Source organism: Artemia sp. Qi Xiang Cuo, chromosome 17, assembly GCF_049724085.1.
Source record: "Artemia sp. Qi Xiang Cuo chromosome 17, ASM4972408v1, whole genome shotgun sequence".
NCBI lineage: Eukaryota > Metazoa > Arthropoda > Branchiopoda > Anostraca > Artemiidae > Artemia > Artemia sp. Qi Xiang Cuo.
The window spans coordinates 40,690,241-40,712,008 of NC_142810.1; the positions used below are offsets into that span (position 1 = coordinate 40,690,241).

At 35.5% G+C, this 21,768-nt stretch overlaps 2 protein-coding genes across 4 annotated transcripts in view; one reads left to right on the plus strand and one right to left on the minus strand.

Annotated features, from left to right (window-relative positions):
* The window catches only part of LOC148942198 (protein HID1), a 116,232-nt gene that overhangs the window by 69,201 nt on the left and 25,263 nt on the right, over window positions 1-21,768 (plus strand). For both annotated transcript variants that reach the window (XM_089102864.1, XM_089102865.1), the window contains exons 11-13: window positions 15,422-15,586; window positions 18,226-18,459; window positions 19,820-20,031. In XM_089102864.1, coding sequence (XP_088958990.1) covers window positions 15,422-15,586; window positions 18,226-18,459; window positions 19,820-20,031 — 611 coding nt within the window. The remainder of the gene's footprint in view (window positions 1-15,421; window positions 15,587-18,225; window positions 18,460-19,819; window positions 20,032-21,768) is intronic.
* LOC148942199 (oplophorus-luciferin 2-monooxygenase non-catalytic subunit-like) overlaps window positions 1-21,768 on the minus strand; it is a 34,655-nt gene that overhangs the window by 4,305 nt on the left and 8,582 nt on the right. For both annotated transcript variants that reach the window (XM_089102866.1, XM_089102867.1), the window contains exons 2-4: window positions 9,524-9,772; window positions 3,297-3,559; window positions 597-835 (exon numbers count right to left, since the gene is read on the minus strand). In XM_089102866.1, coding sequence (XP_088958992.1) covers window positions 597-835; window positions 3,297-3,559; window positions 9,524-9,769 — 748 coding nt within the window. In that variant the 5' untranslated portion in view covers window positions 9,770-9,772. The remainder of the gene's footprint in view (window positions 1-596; window positions 836-3,296; window positions 3,560-9,523; window positions 9,773-21,768) is intronic.

The window sequence follows — 21,768 nt, forward strand, 5'->3', positions numbered from 1 at the left end:
ATCCAGGACCATGTTGAAACCATCAATCAAATACATTGACGCAAAAGCCTTAGAATGTGAAAATGGACTTAGTCAGATTAACATCTCTGACGACAAATGAAGGAGCTTTTGCATTTGTTAAGTATTTTTCGTATTTGATAAAACTACTAAAGACTGTAACATGATTTGAGATTGGAGAACTGTTGTAGTTACTGGAAGGGAACCTGTGGGCTAAGTTACTTTAGAAACAATCTTCAGTTCAAAACACGCTTAACATAAATTTGTTGCTGCCTTCGAGAAATTTTAAGGAGTCACCCCAACTGAAAAAAGTATATTTATTGCAACTTTTACCTCGTCGGGTTTTTCACAGATGTAAATTCAAGAACTTGAGCAGAGAATAACTTTTTCTTCTTTTTTTTGTATAAATTTTGCGGTTTTATATTTAGGAAGAAAAAAAAATATATTGGTATTGCAATAATTTTTACCTGCTTATATTTGTAAGTGGAGCCTCGAGTGATTTTATAGTTGTTACTCCGATTGTGCTTAACTCTAACTATTCCAGTCATGGTAGAATTAACAAGTACCATTTAACAGGTGGTATAATAAAAGTAAAGTACCTTGAAATGCTCCTTCAAGAGTAGGCAGCTCGTTATTTCTAATCCTTAGCTGCCATCTAGGGCTGGGAACTGTCAGGGCTCCAAGCGAGAGTTGTTTGAGATTATTCCAACGTAAATCCAAGTATTCTAATCCTTCCAGTAAATTAAATGCACCGGACTCAATTATTTCTATTTTATTCATATACAAGTATAATACATGTAGATTCTGAATTTGACCTGCTGATGTGATTTTAGTTAGTCTGCAAGAAAATACTGGGGATAAAAAATAAAACAGATTAAGTAATAAAAAAAAATTAATAAAAAATAAAACACATTAAAAGAGAGGTAAGTAATGTTAAATATTTGGCTGGAAGTCTGACCAATATCATCCCTACTATCTACAACAAGGCTTTGGCCCCCCTCCCCCTCTCTAGATTTTGAAAAATACCCTTCTTTAATATTCCCACATAAAATACTCCCCCTGGAAAATTTCCCCCGGACGATTTCTTCCTCGCTGAAAATCCCTCAGGAAAATTCTTGACTGCCAATTCCGCCCGAAAAATTCTCCTTAGCATACTTTCATTTGAAGAAGACTTTCATTTTTGATTGTTTTCAAATCATGTCGGAAATTCCCTCTCCGTGGAAATTTTTTTCCGGAAATCCCCCCCTCCCACTCCCAGTGGAAAGTTGCTCCGCGGAAAATTCCACCATAGAGAATTTATCCCGAGGAAAATCCCCTCCCCCATGGAAATCCCAACCAGACATTTCTAACCCCGCTGAAAATTTCCCCAGTAACATCTCCACAAGTTAAATTTATAGTCGGCAATGAAAAAGAAGACAAATAAAAAGTATTTTAAGGGATTCTGGCCAATTCCCGTCGTGTAAAATTTCTCCTGGGAGGCTCAGCTTCGAAAACTTCTCTTCCCACGAACAATTCTCACTGTAGACCCCCCCCCCCCCAAAAAAAAAAGAAGAAAAAGATCTCTGTGTAATCCCCAATAATAAATACTATACGTAAACAATGGGTAATTTGATTAACTTATTCCCCTTTCCCCAGTGCTGTGTGTGTTTGGGGGGGGGGTAATATTATCCCCAAAGGCATAGCTATTGGACCTTTCAACTATGTTGAACATAATGGCTATCTCAAAGTTTTGATCGGACAACTCTGGGAAAAAGAGGGAGTAGAAGCTGCCTTCCAATCTTTTTGGTCACTTAAAAAGGGTACTAGAACTTTTTATTTCCGAATAAATGAGTCCTCTGTCGGTCTTCTAAGATTACGGGTTCGACATGATCAATCCTGGGAGAAAAAAAAAACTAAAAAAAAATAAACACGGATCCGTGATCTATCTTCTGGCAAAAATACAAAATTTCACGTTTTTGTAGACAGGAGCTTGAAACCTGGTTCTCTGATATGCTGAATCTGATGATGCGATTTTCATCAAGGTTGCTTGACGTTTTGGGTATGTTTCTCCCCTTTTTCAAAAATTGGGTGAATTTTCTCACAGAAGAAAAAGTCACAATACCATAGCAACAATCAAATAATAGGATAGTCAATACTCATGACACATAAATGAACATTTCAACAATATTTACATAATAAAATAAAAAACAAACTCACAAACATTCAACAATATTTACTGTTTTCATCCCCTCCCCTCCAAAATGTTTAGATTCTGAGATATCTAAATTTACATTGAATTACAATAACAACATTAACTTTTCTAAGTAGGGACTAGTGTTACGTGGATACCCTTTCAGAATAAAGTTTTACTACATTCAGTAAATTGTTGGTTGTCACATGCTTACAATCAAAAGGTTACAATACAAACAATCAATATTTATGCATAAATCTAAAGAAGGAATAGAATTATTTCTGGTCGACTATTGGTCAGTATTCAGGTAAAGTGTTGTTTTTATTTATTTTTTGGCGGGGGGGGGGAGGACTTTAGATCAGATTAGTACAAACAGCATACATAAATTAATTATATGAATACTTTAGGAAATTACGGTTAGACCCTAAGATTTTGAATTGATCACTGGGTAGAAAACTCCCTCTCACCCTGGGTACATACCTGATTTGAAGTGTGAATTGTTTTTCGACCATTTTCCTGTCGTAACATCCTAAATTATTTTCCTGTATGTATGACCTACTTGTTTTTCTATTAAATTAGTAACTTTATATAGAAAAACGGCAATGTTTTCTCTGTATCGGAGGTATTCAAGTAGCAATATTCAGGTTATCGGGGCATTTCCTTATGCCATTTAGCTACTATAAATTTAAAAGCTTTCTATTGAGGGTAGGGGGTAGATACACTGTTTCATAGGGATGGTTTCAATGGTTATGCCGTTCCTCGTAATCGCAGAGTCTTATAGGTTTTGAGGTCCCGGTTTATTGTGACTTCTGCAAGACCTCGTGCCAGATTTAAGTGTTACATATAGATATTAAAGAACAATAAGTCAACTAATTTTAAGAGAATCGCAGAAGATGCGAAAAAAGATAAAATTAAAAAAAGATACAAAAAGAAAAAAAGAAAAAAATGTAAAAGGTACAATTAAGTCTTCTTTAGATGTATGTGGGCAATCCTGTAGTTAGTCAAAAAGACACGCTTTCTTTCTCTTTTTTTCTTTTATTTTTGTCGCTTTACGTTACGTCACCCAACAGAAGTTTCGAATTCGTGTCGAATTAAGCATAATTTTGCAGATGAAAATGCATATACTCACTTGTTTTCTCCCAAATTCAAAACAGTCAGTTCAGAAAATTGGTTGAACATTTCAAATTTAAAATCTTGAATGTTATTGGCGCTAAGGTCAATTCTCTGGGCTAGATTTTCAGAACCGGCAAAAGCTGTTGAGTCAACCGAGTTGATGCTGTTATTGCGCATGAAAATTGTCTCAATGGCGTTTCCTCCAAGTAGTTGCCGTATCAAATGAGGCAGGGTTGATTCCTTTATCTCCAAGGCGTCTATCCGCCGTCGGCCGAGTTTCTAGTTGGAGTGATTATAAGAATAAATATGTGGCTTTCATAAGAATAATTATTGATATAGGCACTCTTACAATTCCAAATCTGGACTTAGGCTGCAAAGGTCCATTGACTCCAGTTTCCCCTTCCCCTAAGAAAAACCTAAACCGGACGAAGAGTTGGAGGCAGAGGATGCTGACCTTAAGGGGAAGATTTAACTAAATATACTTAAGGGTGTGCTCACATGCTCAAAAACTTGTTCTCTTTGGGACGGGGAAAGGGACTAAGACACAGTTTTGGGAAGGATACTAGCTTTTTTTTGTGTAGATTCTACTTACGCTTTTGCGAATATTTTGAGGAAAAAAAAGTCGTAAAAATCGCAATTATCTCATTTAGCGAATTTGTAATTTGGACGCTGCATAATTCTAGGGTTTCCGTAGTTCTTATTACGTCTTTTTTTTTACACAAGATACTTTGAGGGGGGACTCCCTCCCTAGTAGATCCAAAGAATGTACCGATCTAAATTAACTGCAGCAATTGTATAGATGTCATCCATACTATTGAGTGAATAATTAAGAGAATGGGTAAAAGATGATCGCCAACTGAAGTATATGTAAAAAAAACTAAATAAATAAAATCGGTGCCATCTAGTTCCTTTTATTTAAATTTATAGTCTATAGATATTTTTAACTTAGGTAATTCGTTACGATTTGAATTGCCCATTTCTTACCATCATCTAGTTACTAGCTACCATCAATAAATCTTTCAAAATTGGGAACAGACCTTCAATTCTGCCTTATGACAGACTAAAACCATGACAAAAATAAAGCATAAATGAAAAAAAATGAGCTTGATTATATAACTTCTGATTTTAAGCTGTTTCAGCCAATTCGTGGTAACGCATTGTAAGTAAGGAGCGACCCGGCTCAATAGTAACCAAAACTCTAAAAAACAGAATTTTATACCAATAGATATATCAAAGAAATCGGCTTATTATGCTGATTTCAAATATTTAACTTTCATTCAGTTAAGTCTTTTTTCATTAAGTTAATTTTCTGCTGGGGCGTTTTCCGCGGGAGAATTTTCCATAGGGAGGGAAGTTTCCAGGGGGTGAACTTGTCAGGGGAAATTATACACTGGGGGAATTTGTCAGAATTCCTATACAAAATTTTTTTTATATGTCTTGCTTTCTCTTTTCCGTCTCAATTTTACGCGTGGAGTTGTTAAGGGTAATTGTCCGGGATACATTTTCACCGAGATTGAATTGCCTAGATGATATTCGTGGGAAGAGGGATTTCTCCGTGGAGTTGGGACCAGATTTCCTGATATTATTTAAAGAACCATCAGAAATTAAATAAAAAAACAAGTTTTTTCAACTGATAGTATGAAAAAAACTCTCCTCACCACCTCACTCTTTACGCTAAAGTTTGGATTTTGTCCCAATTCTTTAGGAACGACTCCTGAAACACAAGGGTTGTTTAATTAGAACGATACGAAGCTTTCTTGTAAAAGTACTAAAAAACTTTAGCGTAAAGAGTGAGGTGTTGAGGAGGGTAATTTGAATTCTTCATTTCGAGTAATAGTAAAGCTTGTTTTTTACAATTCAAAATTGTATATAACTCACTATTGGTATTATAGCTGTTGAGACCTAGAAGTTACCTTATAAATCTATCCATTATTTGTGTATGCTGTTCAACGACTGCAATTATTAAAACAGCATGTATTTTTATAATTAAATTTCAAGGAAATTTTAATTGTACACTGAAAGTTACTGATATTACAGCTGGTGTAATACTATGAAAAGCGTTATACGAGATTAGTTCGTAGATTAGTTTGTTGTTGTCAGGCTACGTCCACACTTTTGTCTCCTAAATCAATATTCTTGTTTTTTATACTGGCATCTGGGTGTTTTCAGTAAAACGCTAGTGTTCTATAATCATACAAACATAGGAAATATTACCAGTGGATTTGCTTGCATTCATTTTATCAATATATACTAGATAAACTGTGAAGCAATAATTTTCGTTTGTTTGCAGCCCCCTCATAAATTTTTATATGAGGCCCGTCATATTTCAGCCCCCTCATAAAGCAATAATTTCTGTTCGTTTGCAGTTCCCCATAAACTTTCATTCCCATTAAATATCTTCCCGTGGAAAATACCCCCCCCCCTCTCTGCAAAAATGCTACCCTAAAAAAGTCCGAATATTTCCCAATAACAAATACTAGGCTATATGGGAACCATGAGCAAATTGAGTAACGTACAACCCTTTCTCTGAAGATCATGGAAACCAAAAGAAACAATGAATTGAAAAATTCGAATAACTTTAATTAATTTTTTTCCGAAACACTTAAAGAAAATGTAAAAAAAAAGTCTTTTATTTTTTTTTATCCTAAAACTATCAGAAAAAAAATGAAGCTCCCCGAAGAGTACCCGTGCCCCAGCCATTTAAACATTTGCCTCTCAATTACTTATACTATCTGTCTTGGCTTTTCTCTGTCTACAATTAGCCATGTCTTGATGCAACCTATGCAACCTACTGCAAAATACTTCATAACTTCATTTTAAAATCAACGGATCCGTTGATTTTGAATTGAAGTTATCAAGTATTTTGCAGTAGGTTGCATAGGGTGCACCAAGACATGGCTAATTGTAGACAGAGAAAAGCCAAGACAGATAGTCCAAGTATTTGAGAGGCAAATGTTTAAATGACTGGGGCACGGGTAAATGCGCTTTACTGAAAACGAATTATATTACAAATGTTTTCTTTTGTACTTAATATTGAAAATAAATATTAAAATTACAGCAAAAGAACTGATGAGGTTTCAGCAATTAATATTATTTTATATCAAATATTCAGTTTAATTTATTAGTTCTTTCCAAGATTGTTCAAGACAAATATAGTTTCACTACAAACAAAATTTGGATACTGCCCCCTCCTTTAACTGTAAAAACCTAAAGCCTGCTGCGTCAGTGGCGCTTCACTGAAAACGAATTGCATTACAAATTTATTCTTTTCCTGTTCTTACAGCATTGAAAATGAAAACAAAAATTACAGTGAAAACAAAATCTTGAACTGATGTATCTTTCAACAATTAATATCATTATATATCTAGTATTCAATTTTATTTTTTTTATACTGTTCAAGACTCATATAGTTTTCAGTAAAGCGCCAATGACGCAGTAGGTTTTAGGCTTCTGCAGTGAGAGGAGGCGATACCCAAACTCTTGTTTGTAGTTATTTTTATTTGTTTCAAGCTTTATTTGCATATTCAATTTATGTTTCACTCGTTCTAAGATATATTTATTCATTTATATTAATATCTATTGTATGTTGGTTTGCATTCATCGTTTGTTTAATTTCTTTTAGTTTTAAGTTTCATTTATACTTCAGTAGGAAAATATTTTTTTTTCGTTTTAAGTTTGATATTAATATTCAATCTAAGCATTACTCGCTTTAAGATCTATTTATTCATTTATATTATTAGCCTACTCGTTGTATGTTTTTTCCTATGATTATTTATTTAATTTCTTTTTGTTTTGGGTTTCATTTATTCTTTAATAGTAATTTCTGGTTGTTTCGAGTTTGAATTTTAACAGGTATTTGTATCTGCTGAGCTTAAGTTTAAAATTGCCTTTACTTTTCTTTGAAAAACTTATTTTTAGGAAAGTTTTTTTTTTAATTGATTAAAAAAAAAAGACCCATTAGGACTTGAACATTTGGCGTCCTAATTCGAAGTCCAACGCTCTACCGACTGAAGTACGAACTCTATTATTCTAATTAAATTTATTGGTTTTTGTAGGACTCTAATTATATACCTTACAGCCGTTTTCCCAGGGACTATGGAGTGTAATGTCATCACCAAAAAGCATAGTTATTGGATCTTTTAACTATGCTGGAAAAAAAACGAATATTCCAAAATTTTGATCGGACGATTTTAGGGGAAGGCCATTTGGGGAGGGGGCTAGCTGCCCTCCAATTTTTTGATCACTTAAAAGGGGCAGTAGCAATTCTTATTTCCGTTCGAATGAGCCATTAAACATCTCTCTAAATGTTCTGGTAACCCGCTAGCCCCAGCAAAAAAAAAAAAAAAAAAAAAAAAAAAAAAAAGGAGACACATCAGTGCTACCCATAGACACATCAGTGCTACCCATACATAAAAGTGATTTTCCTTGTTGTTCAAGGTGGGGGGAATCTAATTACCCTATGGCAAGGTTTTTGACCATTACTGATTCCTATTTGATCTGAGGCCATTTTCGAGGGGTTTCAGGCTTTTTTTTTCAAAATCACCATTGATTTGTTTTCGCAATAAACTTTTACTTTTAATATTAACTGGAATAATGGTCACCAGACCTGAGTCAGTGTCAGATGGTTATTTTTTCTCATTGTGCAGTTTTTTTTCAAAAACGTGTTTTTCAACTTTTGTTTACTATGGACTGGGGTTTACTCTTTACTAAGTTGCAGCTACTGCTGCAACCATGATTGCAGCTAGAGCTGCAATCTTGATAGGAGGCATAAAACTATGATCGAAAAAAATACCTGATACCAATATTCCCGATGCCGATATGCGCGATGCCAATATACCTTATACCGATACGTGCGGTGCCGATACACCCGATACCAAATACAGCCCTTTCCCTAGGGACTTTGGAGGGTCATATCTTCCACCAAAACCAGTTATTAGACCTTTGAACTATGTTGGACAAAGTGGCTATTTCAAAATTTTGATCGGACGGGTTTGGGGGGAAGGAGCCTTTTGGGTAGGGGAGTCACCTGCCCTCCAATCTTTTTGGTCACTTAAAAAAGGTACTATAAAATTTAATTTCCGTTCGAATGAGCCATTAAACATATTTATGATGTCTTGGTCACCTACTAGCCCTGGTAAAAAAAAAATAAGAAAAAACAGACACCAGGGCTACCCATGCAAAAAGTGATTTTCCTTGTTGTTCAAGGTGGAGGACTGTAATTATCATATATAAGGTTTTTGACCATACTGATTCCAATGGTGCACTTTTTATTTCGCTCTAAAGTTTTACTTTTTAGATTAGCGAAAAGAATAGTTGTCATTCCTTAATTAGCGTCAGATGGAAATTTTTTCTCATCAGGCAGTTTTGTTTCAAAACGCGTTTTTCAACTTTTGGATACTATGGGCTGTGGTTCCTCTTTACTAGGTTGCAGCTTCTTCTACAACCATAATACCAGGGAAAAGATTTTTTATATTTTTCTGCATTGGTGACATACGTTAATTTATGGGATTCTATTTTTTATTTTTTAGTCGTCCAATAAAATACAGCCAGCATATCAATAAAAAAAAGGAGGCTTAGATTGACTGAAGGAATTGTTATTAACTATTAACCATTGTCTCTACAATGTATCCGTATGTCTCTAGCGTCTTTTTATATTTCCGGTTGGCTAAAACTTTTTTGGCAATGAGGATGCTCATGTGGTTTTGCTGCACAAAAATAATAGGGAAACTTAGCAAATACTGAGTGAAATATTTATTTTTCCTGCGATTACTCTCTGTTTGCGGGTATTTTTCTTTTTAAAGTAAGCATTCTCTTTAGTGTAGTTCATCTTGGTGAAGCAACGGGGGAAAGAAAAACCGTTCATCGTTTGTATGTCTCATGGATTTTTGCTTAGGACCGGTTGAGTGTAACTTGCCGGTTGATGTAGATACTCACGTGTTATTGATCGTATTAATATGTGACAGCTTACGGCTGATACGGCAAAATCAGTGACACATCTGTGCAAGGGCATATCTAGTATTTTTCTTCGGAGGGAGGGGATACAAAAAAATATTCAATACGCCTAAGAAATGGTTTATATGTATATTTTACTTCTGTATAGGGTCGGACAAAATTTCGGAGGGGGGTCGAATCCGGTAACCTCACCCCTCTTGAATACGGCCTTGCGTCTGTGTGGCCCTTGTAATCATCCCAGACAGTTTTTTTTCCAAAAGTTCGAGCTGGATATATTATTTGAATACTAACCATTGTTATTTGCTTCAACTGTTTTGGTGCTTCAAGTCCATTACATTCGATGAAAATGGCATCGTCATCAAGTCCTTCGTGACAAATACAAGGGCTTGGTGGCGTGGCATCTTTAAAAAGGAAGGGCGGACATTCCAGGACACTTAAATCATCTTTCGTGTCATCTTCTCCTGGTTCATCTGCTTCTTCTTGTGTTAAGCAAAGTACACCCAGTACACAAAATAGAAGAATGTATATTTTGAGCATGACCTAAAAAAAATACAGAGAAGCTTAACCTGCTATGTTGATTACTGAAGTCTGAAAAACCGTGAATTTTTTTTCTGCTGATTTAAAAGACAATAATTGCCATCATATACCCGCCCCCTAATAAATTATAATCTTTATTCCTCAAAACTAAATTTTTTTCTTAGTATGTTTTGATTTTGGGCGTCCAGGATTCGAAAGACGGGTGAACCCAGGAGAAAGGTTACTTGGTCATTCCTTATTGATAGTCATGATTATCTATATTGCTTCTCTTGTAAATTAATTTGTTTATTTAACTTACTAAACCAGTTATAAAAATAAATAAGACCTGAAGAGCCAGCATAAACTTAGCCTTTGAGGGGAGGGGGTAAGAAAAACAAAACTAAAACATCCAGTGAGAGAGAGAAAAAAAAATCAGAGAAGTAAAGAGAGGGGTAATAGAAAGGGTGTTTAAGAAAGAGGATTTTTAGCCTACTGAAGTAGTTGAAAAAATAATAAAGACCCGAAGAGCCAAGATAAGGTTAGCTTGTTAAGGATTGAAGCAAAACAGAAGTAAAACATAGGGATAGGGAGAGAGGGGAACCGAAAGAGAATTTGAAACACCGGAGAAGATGCAAAATGACAAAGCGTCATAAACCAAATCATTATGTAGAAAAAAATAAACGCTACCTGATATTGCTCCTACTCAGAATTTTTATTTTTGGAGTTAATTCTCTAAAATTCCGTGAATTTCGGGGAATTTTTGGGAAGTAATACAACGACCCCGCTGTGAGCGTTCAAACATTTCAGTTTATAGCTTCAAGCGGTTGTAGTTTCAATTTCTTTTAATTTATTGATTCAAATGCAGCAATAGTAACTTGCGGAAAGAAGCACCATTTGCATGAAGATTGAAAGGGAATAAACTTGTGCAGCTACTCCTGGTAAATTAAAACTATATTTATGTTGTTTGTTGATTTATGAGATTCTACCTTATTAACGTTTAAATGTGGCTAGGTTTGCTTGAGAGTTCTGCTGCAGCAACAGCCAAATACATCGAGACTTTAGACTTTAAGTTACTTCAGTAGTGTTTTGAGCTGCGAATTTTAGATTAAAGAAACGGGGTTGCCCGTTTGTTATTCAGTTTTTTTGTGTGTTTTTTTTTTAGCTTGACTGACCCGAGGCAGGCCTCAGGCTATATTCCCGAAAAATTATCTAAGGTTATAAATAACCTTGCCGTTACTGAATACTATAGATGTATTTGTAACAAACAATTAGGGTTTAATTCCAAAATTAGTTTGGCACTTTTTTAAAGCAAGATCTCGGGCGAGGAGGGGGTTTGTTCAGTCAATTTCATTTGCGGTTTTTACTGATGATTATTTGAAAAAAACTACGTTTTCTAAAGAGTTAAAGAGGCTGAGTTACAAGGTCGAACCTTAAAACGTACCGGGATTAAGAGGCACAGTTGGGGGGCTGCCGCCCCCCAAACCCCCTGCTTTTGCCGCCTTTAAATAAAAAAAAAATTTAAACTGAAAGTAAAGAGCGACATTAAAACTTAAAACGAACAGAAATTATTCCGTATATGAAAGAGGCTGTGCCCTCCTCAACGCCTCGCTCTTTACGCTAAAGTTTGACTTTCTCACAACTCTTTTTTTAAACAATAAAAACTTTAGCGTAAAGAGCGAGGCGTTGAGGAGGGCACAGCCTCTTTCATATACGGAATAATTTCTGTTCGTTTTAAGATTTAATGTCGCTCCTTACTTTCAGTTTAATTTTTTTTTTTTATTTAAAGGCTGCGAAAGCGGAGGTTTGGGGGTGGCAGCCCCCAACTGTGCCTCCTAATCCCTGTACGTTTTAAGGTTCGACCTTGTAACTCAGCCCCTTTAACTCTTTAGAAAACGTAGTTTTTTTCACATAATTTCTGCACGTTTTTGTACAGTTTATTACTTATTATTGCTTGACTAACTGTTAGCTGATCGTGTCAGGAGTTGAAGTTGGGGGGCTGCCGCCCCCAAACCCCCCGCTCTTGAACATTCTTGTGTTAAGGCTTTTAATTCCTGAATACTCAAATCACGTCGTACAGGGTGCCTCCTAATCCCTGTACGTTTTAAGGTTCGAACTTGTGACTCAGCCTCTTTAACAGTCCCCCAACTGTGCCTCCTAATCCCTGTACGTTTTAAAGGTTGACCTTGTAACTCAGCCTCTTTAACTCTTTAGAAAACGTAGTTTTTTTTCAAATAATAAACATAACCAGGTTAGACATGCTTTGTTATGAAAATTGACGCGCAGATATTTTCATAACAAAGCAGGTCTAACCTGTTTATCTGTATTATTTGAAAAAAACTAAGGTTTTTCGTAAATGTAAATTCGGGGGATAATTTTTTCGGTCTGAAAATATCAAAAGGCCCTAACAGGTCGAATTCTGCTTCGAATGAGTCCTCATTCAACTGGATCCGTTGCCAACTGTGGCCTGTAGGCGTGGCTAAGAAAAAAAAGAAGAAATGATGATGAATTTTAAGTGGCTATATTTGGTTTTTTGAAAACAGGGAAGGAGTGATCTGATTGAGCTGAAATTTCGAGGATAAGCTCCCGGGCCCTAGGAAAGCTTAACCTCTAAATTTCAGCCCAATCGGACATCGTTAAAGGGGGGCTGTGGTGGGAGGGTCCAAACTTCCGGCCCAGTTTACCCCATGAAGATAAAGTCGGAGGAGGATGAAATTTTGCAAGTTTCTTAGTTTGAGCTTGGGCTACAAAATGCGATTACCGCCGTCTCTCTGCGACCTCTAGGACCTGAAATCGCTTAACATTGTGGTGGGTCGCCTCTTTATAGAGGCACAAGTGTGCCTCCTTGAAAATGTAACTTTCCTTGCAATTTTAAAGTATATGAAAATTTTTTAAGCTAAATATGAAAACTAAATTTGCTTTTCTCACAATTATACGTTACCCACCTACCCTCTTCCTCATAATGATAATAAGTAATTTTCAAACTCTTAAAGACTTCGATGAAATAATTTCAAAAACTCTTGAAACCTTTGGTGGAAAACGTACAGGCTGTGTTTTGTTTTGAAATTGCTAATATTCCAATTTTAACCACAGCCAAAGCCGAAAGCTAGGCCTTGGATATAAACATGGAAATATTTTTATAATTTCGACTAATGAAGAGTTGGCGGTTGTAAGGTTATGAAATTGAGAGTTGTGGGGTGGGGAGTTTCTACGGGGAGCAGTGTGTTTGGGGTTGGTGAGATATGTGTTGAGGGGTTGTGTGGTCACTGGGTTTTGTTACTTTGAATTGAAGCCTAAAATGATACCTATTTTTTTATTGTATTTGTATCGGATTAACGACGCCTCTTCACTATTAAGGTCCTCACCTCGGCCCTGCAATGTGTTGCTACAGGTGGGTTCGATCTCTGAGTCCCGTATTACCAAGCTGAGCCACCCTAGGACATACCAAATTGTTTCAGTATTTATTTTTAATAAGTCAAAAAGTTGGAATATTTTAATGGGATTTTTTTTTATTAATATAGTTGTTTCCCAAATACAGATTAACTTCCAAATTAGTATTGATGTTTTTCTTTCATAAAGTTCTTTAAACATACTTCTCATTCAAGTTCAACGGCCCTTGTGTCTGAGCAGTCTTTCTTAAAGAATTGTGAAAAAAGTCAAACTTTAGCCGAAAGAGTGAGGGTTTGAGAAGAGGCACCCCCCCCCCCTCATATCCAGAATAATTTCTGTTCGTTTTAAAGTTTTATGATGTTCCCTACTCTCAGTCGAAAAACTTGTTGTTTCTTACTTAATTTCCGACCGTTTTTCAAATCATGCAAGGAAATCCCCTTCCCTTCCCTGTGCAATATTTCCCCTCGAAAACTCCTCCGGAAACTTTCCTCTCCTCAGAAAATTCTCCCGGTGGAACCCCCCCCCCTCCTCAAAAAAAGAAGATTCCATATATTTCCCGATAACGAATTCTATATGTGAACAATGCTATGAATTGCAAATTGCGTAACTTGCAGCCCTTTCCTCAGGGGCTATGGGGGTATTGGTATATCCAAAGGCATAAATTTTGGATCTTTCAACTATGCTAAATGAAATGGCCGTCTCCAAATTTTAATCAGATGCCTTTGGGGAAAAGAGGGCCGTGGGAGTGGGGGACTAGTTGCCCTCAAATCTTTTTGATCGCTTAAAAAGGATACTAGAACTTTTATATCCGTTTGAATGAGCCCTCTCTCGATTTTCTAGGGCTATTCGTTCGATACGACTACCCCTGGAAAAAAACACGCATCCGTGAACTTTCTTCTGGCAAAAAAAAAATCTTCATTTTGGTAGATAGGAGCTGGAAACGTCTACAGCAGGGTTCTCTGATATGCTAAATCTGGTGGTGTGATTTATCATTAAGATCCCTTTGCTTTTTGAGGATGTTGTCCCCCTTTTTGAAAATCAACGCAAATTTTCTCTGTCTCGTAGCGTTTAATGGGTGACATTAAACTTTATGAATTTCATATATTTGGAATCAGCATAAAATGCCAGATCCTTTGATGTATCGATTGTTATCGAATTTCCACCTTTTAGAGCTTCGTTTGCTATTGGGCTGAGTCACTCCTCACTTACAGTTGGTTACCACCAACTATTTGATAGTGGCAATCAACAACCATACCATTAAAATATATGTACAAAAAAAGCTGTGGGTTGAGCGCAGAGCCTTGTGGGACATCTTTGTTTATTAGTAGTAAGAAAAGCTAGGGCTGTATTTTATTATATAGACACAGTTCGGGAACGGCTACTAAGAATATACCTGAACCAGCCTAAGCAATTGTCTTGCACACTGAAAGAAGACGATTCCAATAAGAAGTAAAGGGCACCTAAGCTATTATATAGGCTATTCTATGCAAATCCAGGACTGTTGGTTAGAGTATACAAAGTTTAAAGTGAAAAGCAGAATCTGGACTGGCAGGGAGATTAAAGATAAGTATCCACAAGCAGGCACGTACGCAGGAATTTGTTGTTTTTTTGGGGGGGGGCAAATCCTCTAAACCCCTTATTTTGTGAGAATTATCAGTAAATTATGGTGAAAAACGTGAGATTTCGGGGGTCGGGCGGGCCCGGACCCCTCCCCCCTGCTTTCGTGCCAGTCCACAAGGATTCCAGATTAGAAATCAATGAAGAAAGTCTCATACCAGTCGCTCTTTCAAAGAACTTAAAAAATGACGAGAGAGTTGAAGTTGGCCTACCATCTGAACCCTCTTCCTTTTTTGAATTATTTTTACTTATTTGAACCTTTTAAAATGTAGAGAAAAGGATTGTTTTATAACAATTGTATTTTTGTCTTCATGTAACAGCTGACGGGATGAAGAGGAGATTAGCCAAGATTCAGTGTAGAATCAACCAACCCACGCAAGGATAAGACCGGTAGGTTCTTACTATGCATAATCTTTGCCTCCTCAAACCGGTATGGCCCGAGTCGGCGTGTCTTCCGCTATTTTATGAATGAGGACTAAATCTTGAACAACTGACCAGATTCCTCATGATGAGTATGACTAAAATAGTATGTCCCAAAAATATGATTTTTTGTGTTTAAATGTAAGCTACCTTTATATGTAGTTTAAGACGTTAAATAAGACAAAGACCTGCACATACAAAATGTATGTATTCTTTATTGATTAAATGTTAATTTTTCTTTTTTTTCAGTTTCTCCGTATTTAAAAACACTGTCCATGGTCGCGAGTAACAAACTGCTTCATTTGTTGGAAGCATTTAGTTCACCATGGTTCCTATATTCTTCTCAAAATAATCACCAGTTGGTCTTCTTTCTGCTGGAAATATTCAATAATGTCATCCAGTATCAGTTTGATGGTAAGTATGTGTAGATTCAAATGCATATATTTCAGTACTTAATTTCGGATAAGTATAATTTTTTTTTCATATCTAACTAATATACGGATTTTCTCTTAAGTGGCCGGTACTATACACCCAAACTCATGCCAAGTGTATCCTTATAAAAAAAAAAAAAAAAAAAAAAAAAAAAAAAAAAAAAAAAAAAAACGGTTCAGAAGGCCCTTGTCAATTATATATTTAGGGAAAGTTGGTAGGTATTTGCTCACTTATGTTTCTCATTTTACAATTAGTGTTCAATCTAGTCAATCGGCTGATAGTATATTTGCCAAGTTGTTTTAAAATGAACCTCTATATGGTTGATGAAGGAACCGTTTTGAGCAACAATATCAAATGATTGTTGGTTTTCATCGTGGTCACAATTACTCGCAGAAGCTACCGAAATGTCGCCATCTCGTGGAATTTTATTGTGGGCGCTGCCAGTTTTTACACCCGAATACCACGATCTAGCCGTATGCAGAGACCATCTCAGTTGTCTGCTTGAGTATGCTCCCGCTTGTTTGATATGTAGCTTTAATTTAGCCCTCAACTATTGGAGAAGACCTAGGGGACTCCATTGTTCTACGTAAATGGGACGGAACATTCCAGGGTGCGGATGCAGGCCCGTGAAATCAATCGTCAAGAAACATTAATCCTATTATCTGATCTTGCACAGTTGAGAAATGGATCCATTCCTGCCGAAGGATCCACGCCGAAGGATCCATTCCTGTATCCTTCGGCGTCATTTGACCACTGATGAAGTAAGATCTAAAAGGTTACGAAAGTTTTTGCTTGATCAAGGATGATTTTTATCCAATTTTACTAAGCCATATTTGATTCAAAAATCTGAACGGGAAAATGAGCATGACTCCTTTATGAGTCAACATCAAATTTAGTAAGGATTAACCATTGAGTATTCTAGGATAAAAAAAAAAAAAAAAATTTGGAAGACCTTTTACGAGTACAAGGGCTTTATAGTGTGCACTGTGGTTTAATTGATGTATGGCTGTATTCTTAAGCATTAAGTTCGATTAATTTGTCGAAGTTTCTAAGATGTCAAAACATATGACACAAAGCCTTTTACGAGTAGAAGAACTATACGATGAGAACTCCGAAACTCAAAACTCCATCCACAATGTATAGTTATCTCTCTAAGCAATAAGATTCATTTGTTTGTTAAACTTTTTAGGTTGTCAAAACGCGTGACAGAGAATGGATAAACCCTTTAGGATTAAGAAAGTAGTATACTGAGGAACCTCTATTGAAGGGAATGTTGAGAATTCAGGTCAATAATTCTTATGCCTGAGCTTGTAAAGTAGTATTAGTGATAAAGTTTTAGCTGGAAAAACTGGAAGATATCTAGGACTTATTTAGGTGACAGTACCTTCCCTATCAAAATGCCCAAGCCCCAGTTGTGTTGGAAAAATGTTGCTGCGTGAAAATTCAATTGAAACAAATTGCTGATTCTATTAATTAGTGAGATCTCCCGTATCTTCCTAGAAATTCAAAGCAAAACCTGTATCTGGGACCAGTATCCAAGACCTTGGTTTATTTTGTATGTCGTCTTTTATTATTATTCAATGATTCTCAGACTCTTTTAATTCCCTGATAAATTATCATAGAAAATTTTCTCTTTAACTTTATGGCTGTTTAAAAGGACAAAACAGATGTTAACAGACATATCAGCTTGCATATCAGCAATTTTTCATAATTTAAATTCCTAAGTACTAACTTTTTATTTTAAGGCCATTCAGTGCCTTAATAATCATTTTGCGAGTCTTAGTATCGACTGATCGCCTCAAAGACAAAGCACCACAAGGAACTCCCAAAGCTGACAAATTTGTCAAATATTTGCTTAAAATTTTGGTAAAAACTGACAAGGGATCTAAATGTGTCAATAGTTCGAAAAGCTAACGAAAGGCTAGTTTAAAGTAATAAAAATATATTTCACTAATTGTTAAGCAAAGTGGGTCTATTCAATGTGTCTATAGCATATATATTGCATCCCTTCTGTCGAAAAAGTTTTCAATTAAAGCGGTTAGCACTACAGGGAACTTCCAAAGCTGCCAAATTGCTCATGTGATACTTCCTTTTAGCTGATTTTTAACGTTTTCGAAGCAGGATTGCTAGAATATTTTTAGGGATTGCCCTTTCCTGGGCTTTAAAAATAAATTCCCCTCCTTTTAAGCGAAAAAACAAAATTCATGCTTTCTAATGATGCAAGTTTCTTTAAATCTGGTTGCCTGTATCTCCGGCACAAAACTAGATAAATTTAATGGTTTTTCTAAGTTTCCAAGAAAGTAGATGCCGCCTTTTAGTTTTCTGTCATTTATTCAGATCTCTTATCCAAGCTCTACAAGTTGTGGAAAAACCATCCAATCATAAACTAAAAAAGTTTATAATGGACGAGATACTGCGATTCTTTAAGGTACTTCGTCCTCTTAATACAACAGAGTATCACTATCCAGTTAGTTTTAGCCTCTTCTCCTTTCAGAATTTTTTCTATCTTCGGACTCTTGCTAAATCACTTTAACTAGAAGCCATCCTGTGTCGAATGTGACATACTAAAAAAAAGTGTTGTTTTTTCTTATTTTGCATGCTCTGTATAAACTTTTATCTAGGCAATTCCAATTTGATTTATACCATGATAAGAAAAAGACAAGTTTTCCACGCCCTGGCCTCTCTTCCTACTGACGCTCCGGCTATTTCTCGAGTCCTTACCAGACATGGCCGCAAGCCCATTACTACCCATACTTCAGTTGAAAACCTCCGAGAAGGTCCGTCAATGGAGGGATCCCGTCCAGCACAACCTGCGCAACCTGGGACACAAACCGTTACCTTGGCTGCTACTCCAGGTGAGTAACATGATTAACTACCCAAATTGCTTTAAAAAAATTGTAGCATATACCCTTCCTCCAAACACAAATAAGAAGTGCAACCCCCCCCCCCCCTAAAAAAATCTTCCCTGAAAGTTTCAACTGGATCCCCTAGCCGTGAGACAAAAAAGAGGCTAGATTTAAAAGACCATGCGTAAATTATATCACCTAATAATGAACTCCGCTTACTATCAGTGGTATCATTTGAGGTTGGGGCCTTTCGGGGGTACTTCCATGGAAAAATGTCTTCTTTTGGAATGATGATTTATTTATCTGATGATTTATTTATTTACATGACACTATAGAATACAACCAAAAGTGAATAAAATAAAAAAAGCCAAAAGAAACAAACATCAATTAGTTGAAAAAAACATGAGGAAAAACCATGAATTGGTTCAAAGCTGAATTTAGCAGACTCAGACGATCCATCCAGCAGCAGGGGATTAGTGATTTTATTCATTGAATGATTTTTGTTTGAAATATATATTATCTTTCTATATCAGGAGCTATAATATTCTTTCGGTCTTGAAAAATGGTTCTAAAGTATGCTGGTCAAGCCTTATAGTGCGAGTTGCTATTGTAAAATGTAATGGACATATAACTCATGGCTGTATATTCATTCTCAGGGAGAATGGGGGTGAATTGAAGCATTGCCCCTTTAGGACTGAGATAAGTTAGCATTTATAATTATTTTGGAGTAGTTTTCAGAGTTTTGTACTCTTCTTCCAAACATGTCACTGTGCTTAACCTCTGCTATGGGAAAATATCACGAGTCACTTTTCAGCTAGCTTTGCATATATATTTTGCATAACCTGCGAAGCAATAGATAGAAAAATTTGGTTCTATAATTCAGTTTTAGTACATTTTCAATTTGTCTTCACTAGATAGGTTTTTTTAAGAAGTATTGCGCGTCAAATAATTGAGTTGCTTATTTACAAATTCTCAAAGACACTTGTGACAGTATACATTTTGGACTCTAGTTATGTGATTAAGTTGGACATATCTCATGGGTAAGTTTAAGGAAGGTAGTAAGGAAAACCTATATTTAAGGACGTTAAAAAAAAAAAAAAATTGACTTCATTGCCCAAAATTACAGAAAATGTCTTTTTGTAAGGTTGATTGTGTATGTTCAAAAAATCAAAAAATCAAAAAAATCAAAAAAAAAATCAAAAAAAATCAAAAAAAAAAATAAAAAAAACAAAACAACCAAAAATTAATTTTAAAACATTTTTTTCTGTACTGAAGTAAATAGTTAAAGAAAGACGTAAGCCAAAAAAAACAAAAAAAAAAAAAAAAACTGGTTCTTTTTTCCCCATAAAATGATGACTCACTATTTAAGGTGTTTTGAAGATGACTGAGCAATCGACTGCTAATCCAACAGCTGATCAACTCCAGGAACTCGCTAAGGATGAATCTATTGTCCATGCAGGGGACAATATAACTAACGGAGAAGAGGATACACAGCAGAAAGTTGAAACAACAGCTGGCGGCATTCAAAGTATCGTAATTGAAGAAAATCAAGAAGCAAAAATAAAAAAATCTCCAAGCATGGTAAGTTATTTAATTTAAATGAACGTCTATCGTTTTTGCTTGTCATCTCTAAACAGGATTACTCCTGTGTGAAAAAAAATTGAACTGGCCATTGAAACATACACATGTCTATTCAAACCGGACGACCGAAAGTGATGGTTGAGCTTGATTTAGTTTCGTTTCATTTCTACTCTAAAGCAGAATCTTGGGGCTTTTTTTGGTCACTACACTTTGGTTTATCTATATTTTATCTTTTCATTAAAGTTTTGGCATTCTGATTTGATCTCCCTGCAAAATTGCCACTATTTAAAAAAAATATTATAATGCTGGACTAGCAGCTTTGGCTCTGAAGTCTCAGTTAACCAAGGGTTGATTCTTAAAGGGGGAAGTATCTGAAGACACGTAAACACCCTCGTATTTATATGTATGTAGGTGCCAAACCTCAATATGTACTAAAAACTTTCCTAACACTCCCTTCCCCAGCTAAAATGGGTTAAGGGATAATCAAAAGCGGGCTAGAAAAAATATAATTTACTTTTATTGACAAGATTGTCAGGCCAAAAACCCCAATTAAAACTTATAATTCACTTATTATCTACTCACCATCAACTCGAAATCGAACTTGAGCTAACTATAAAACATAAATTAAGTAAGTTCGCCTCTCGTGGGCCTGTGGGACGCTGACCAATCAAGGGAAAGACGAATTTTGTGTGCCAATGCTGCCCTCAATATCAACTCACAGGCTTTTAACATCACGCTCTTGCATTGTGGACTAATTATGTCCATGATCCAGAGAAAAAATCAATGACTTTAAAGTGGGTTTGAACGCAATTTGTGTATCGGAGGAAAATGACATTTATCGTATAGTTAGGTAAATAACTATACGATAAATGACATTTATCGTATAGTTATATATATATATATATATATATATATATATATATATATATATATATATATATATATATATATATATATATATATACGTGTGTGTGTGGTGAAAGAGTACCCAGTGATAGACATTTAACTATAAAAAAATTTGCTTAATTAATGTAAAGTAACGATTTAATCAACGATTTAGTAATATATATATATATATATATATATATATATATATATATATATATATATATATATATATATATATATATATATATATATATATATATATATATATATCAACGATTTAGTAACGACTGTCATTACACTAGCCAACATTAGTTTAATTTTAGTTAATAGACTACAAAATTTCCTTTTTCTACAAAACTTCTTGCAAATGCGGAAAAACATCTTGTGTTTTGCTATTCTCCTTTTAACATCTTCTCTCCACCTGCCATTTTTACTAATAATCCTAGCCATGTAAGTGAAGCTATTATCTTGATGGATTTTCTTGTTCGCCTCTTCCACATTTATGTATGTTCATTGCGGTATAGTCTTCCTAACATTAATTTTCAAACTATTCTTGTACATGAACTCTCAAACCTTCAAAATTTATTAATTTTCCTAGCATTTACATAGAGGATACTCAAATCGTTTGTATAACATAAGTCAATGGGATATTTTTACCTTTCAATTTGATACAGTGTTTCCCTATTGCCTTTGCCGTGTTCCTGAGGACAAATCAAAATAGCTCATGTAAAAAAGGATAGAACACAACCCTGCTTAACTCCTGATTTTGCACCAAATCAATTACTAACCTTTCTTCCTGCCTTAACCGCAGCAATATTATTACAGAAAACAGAGGATTGGTCATTTTGA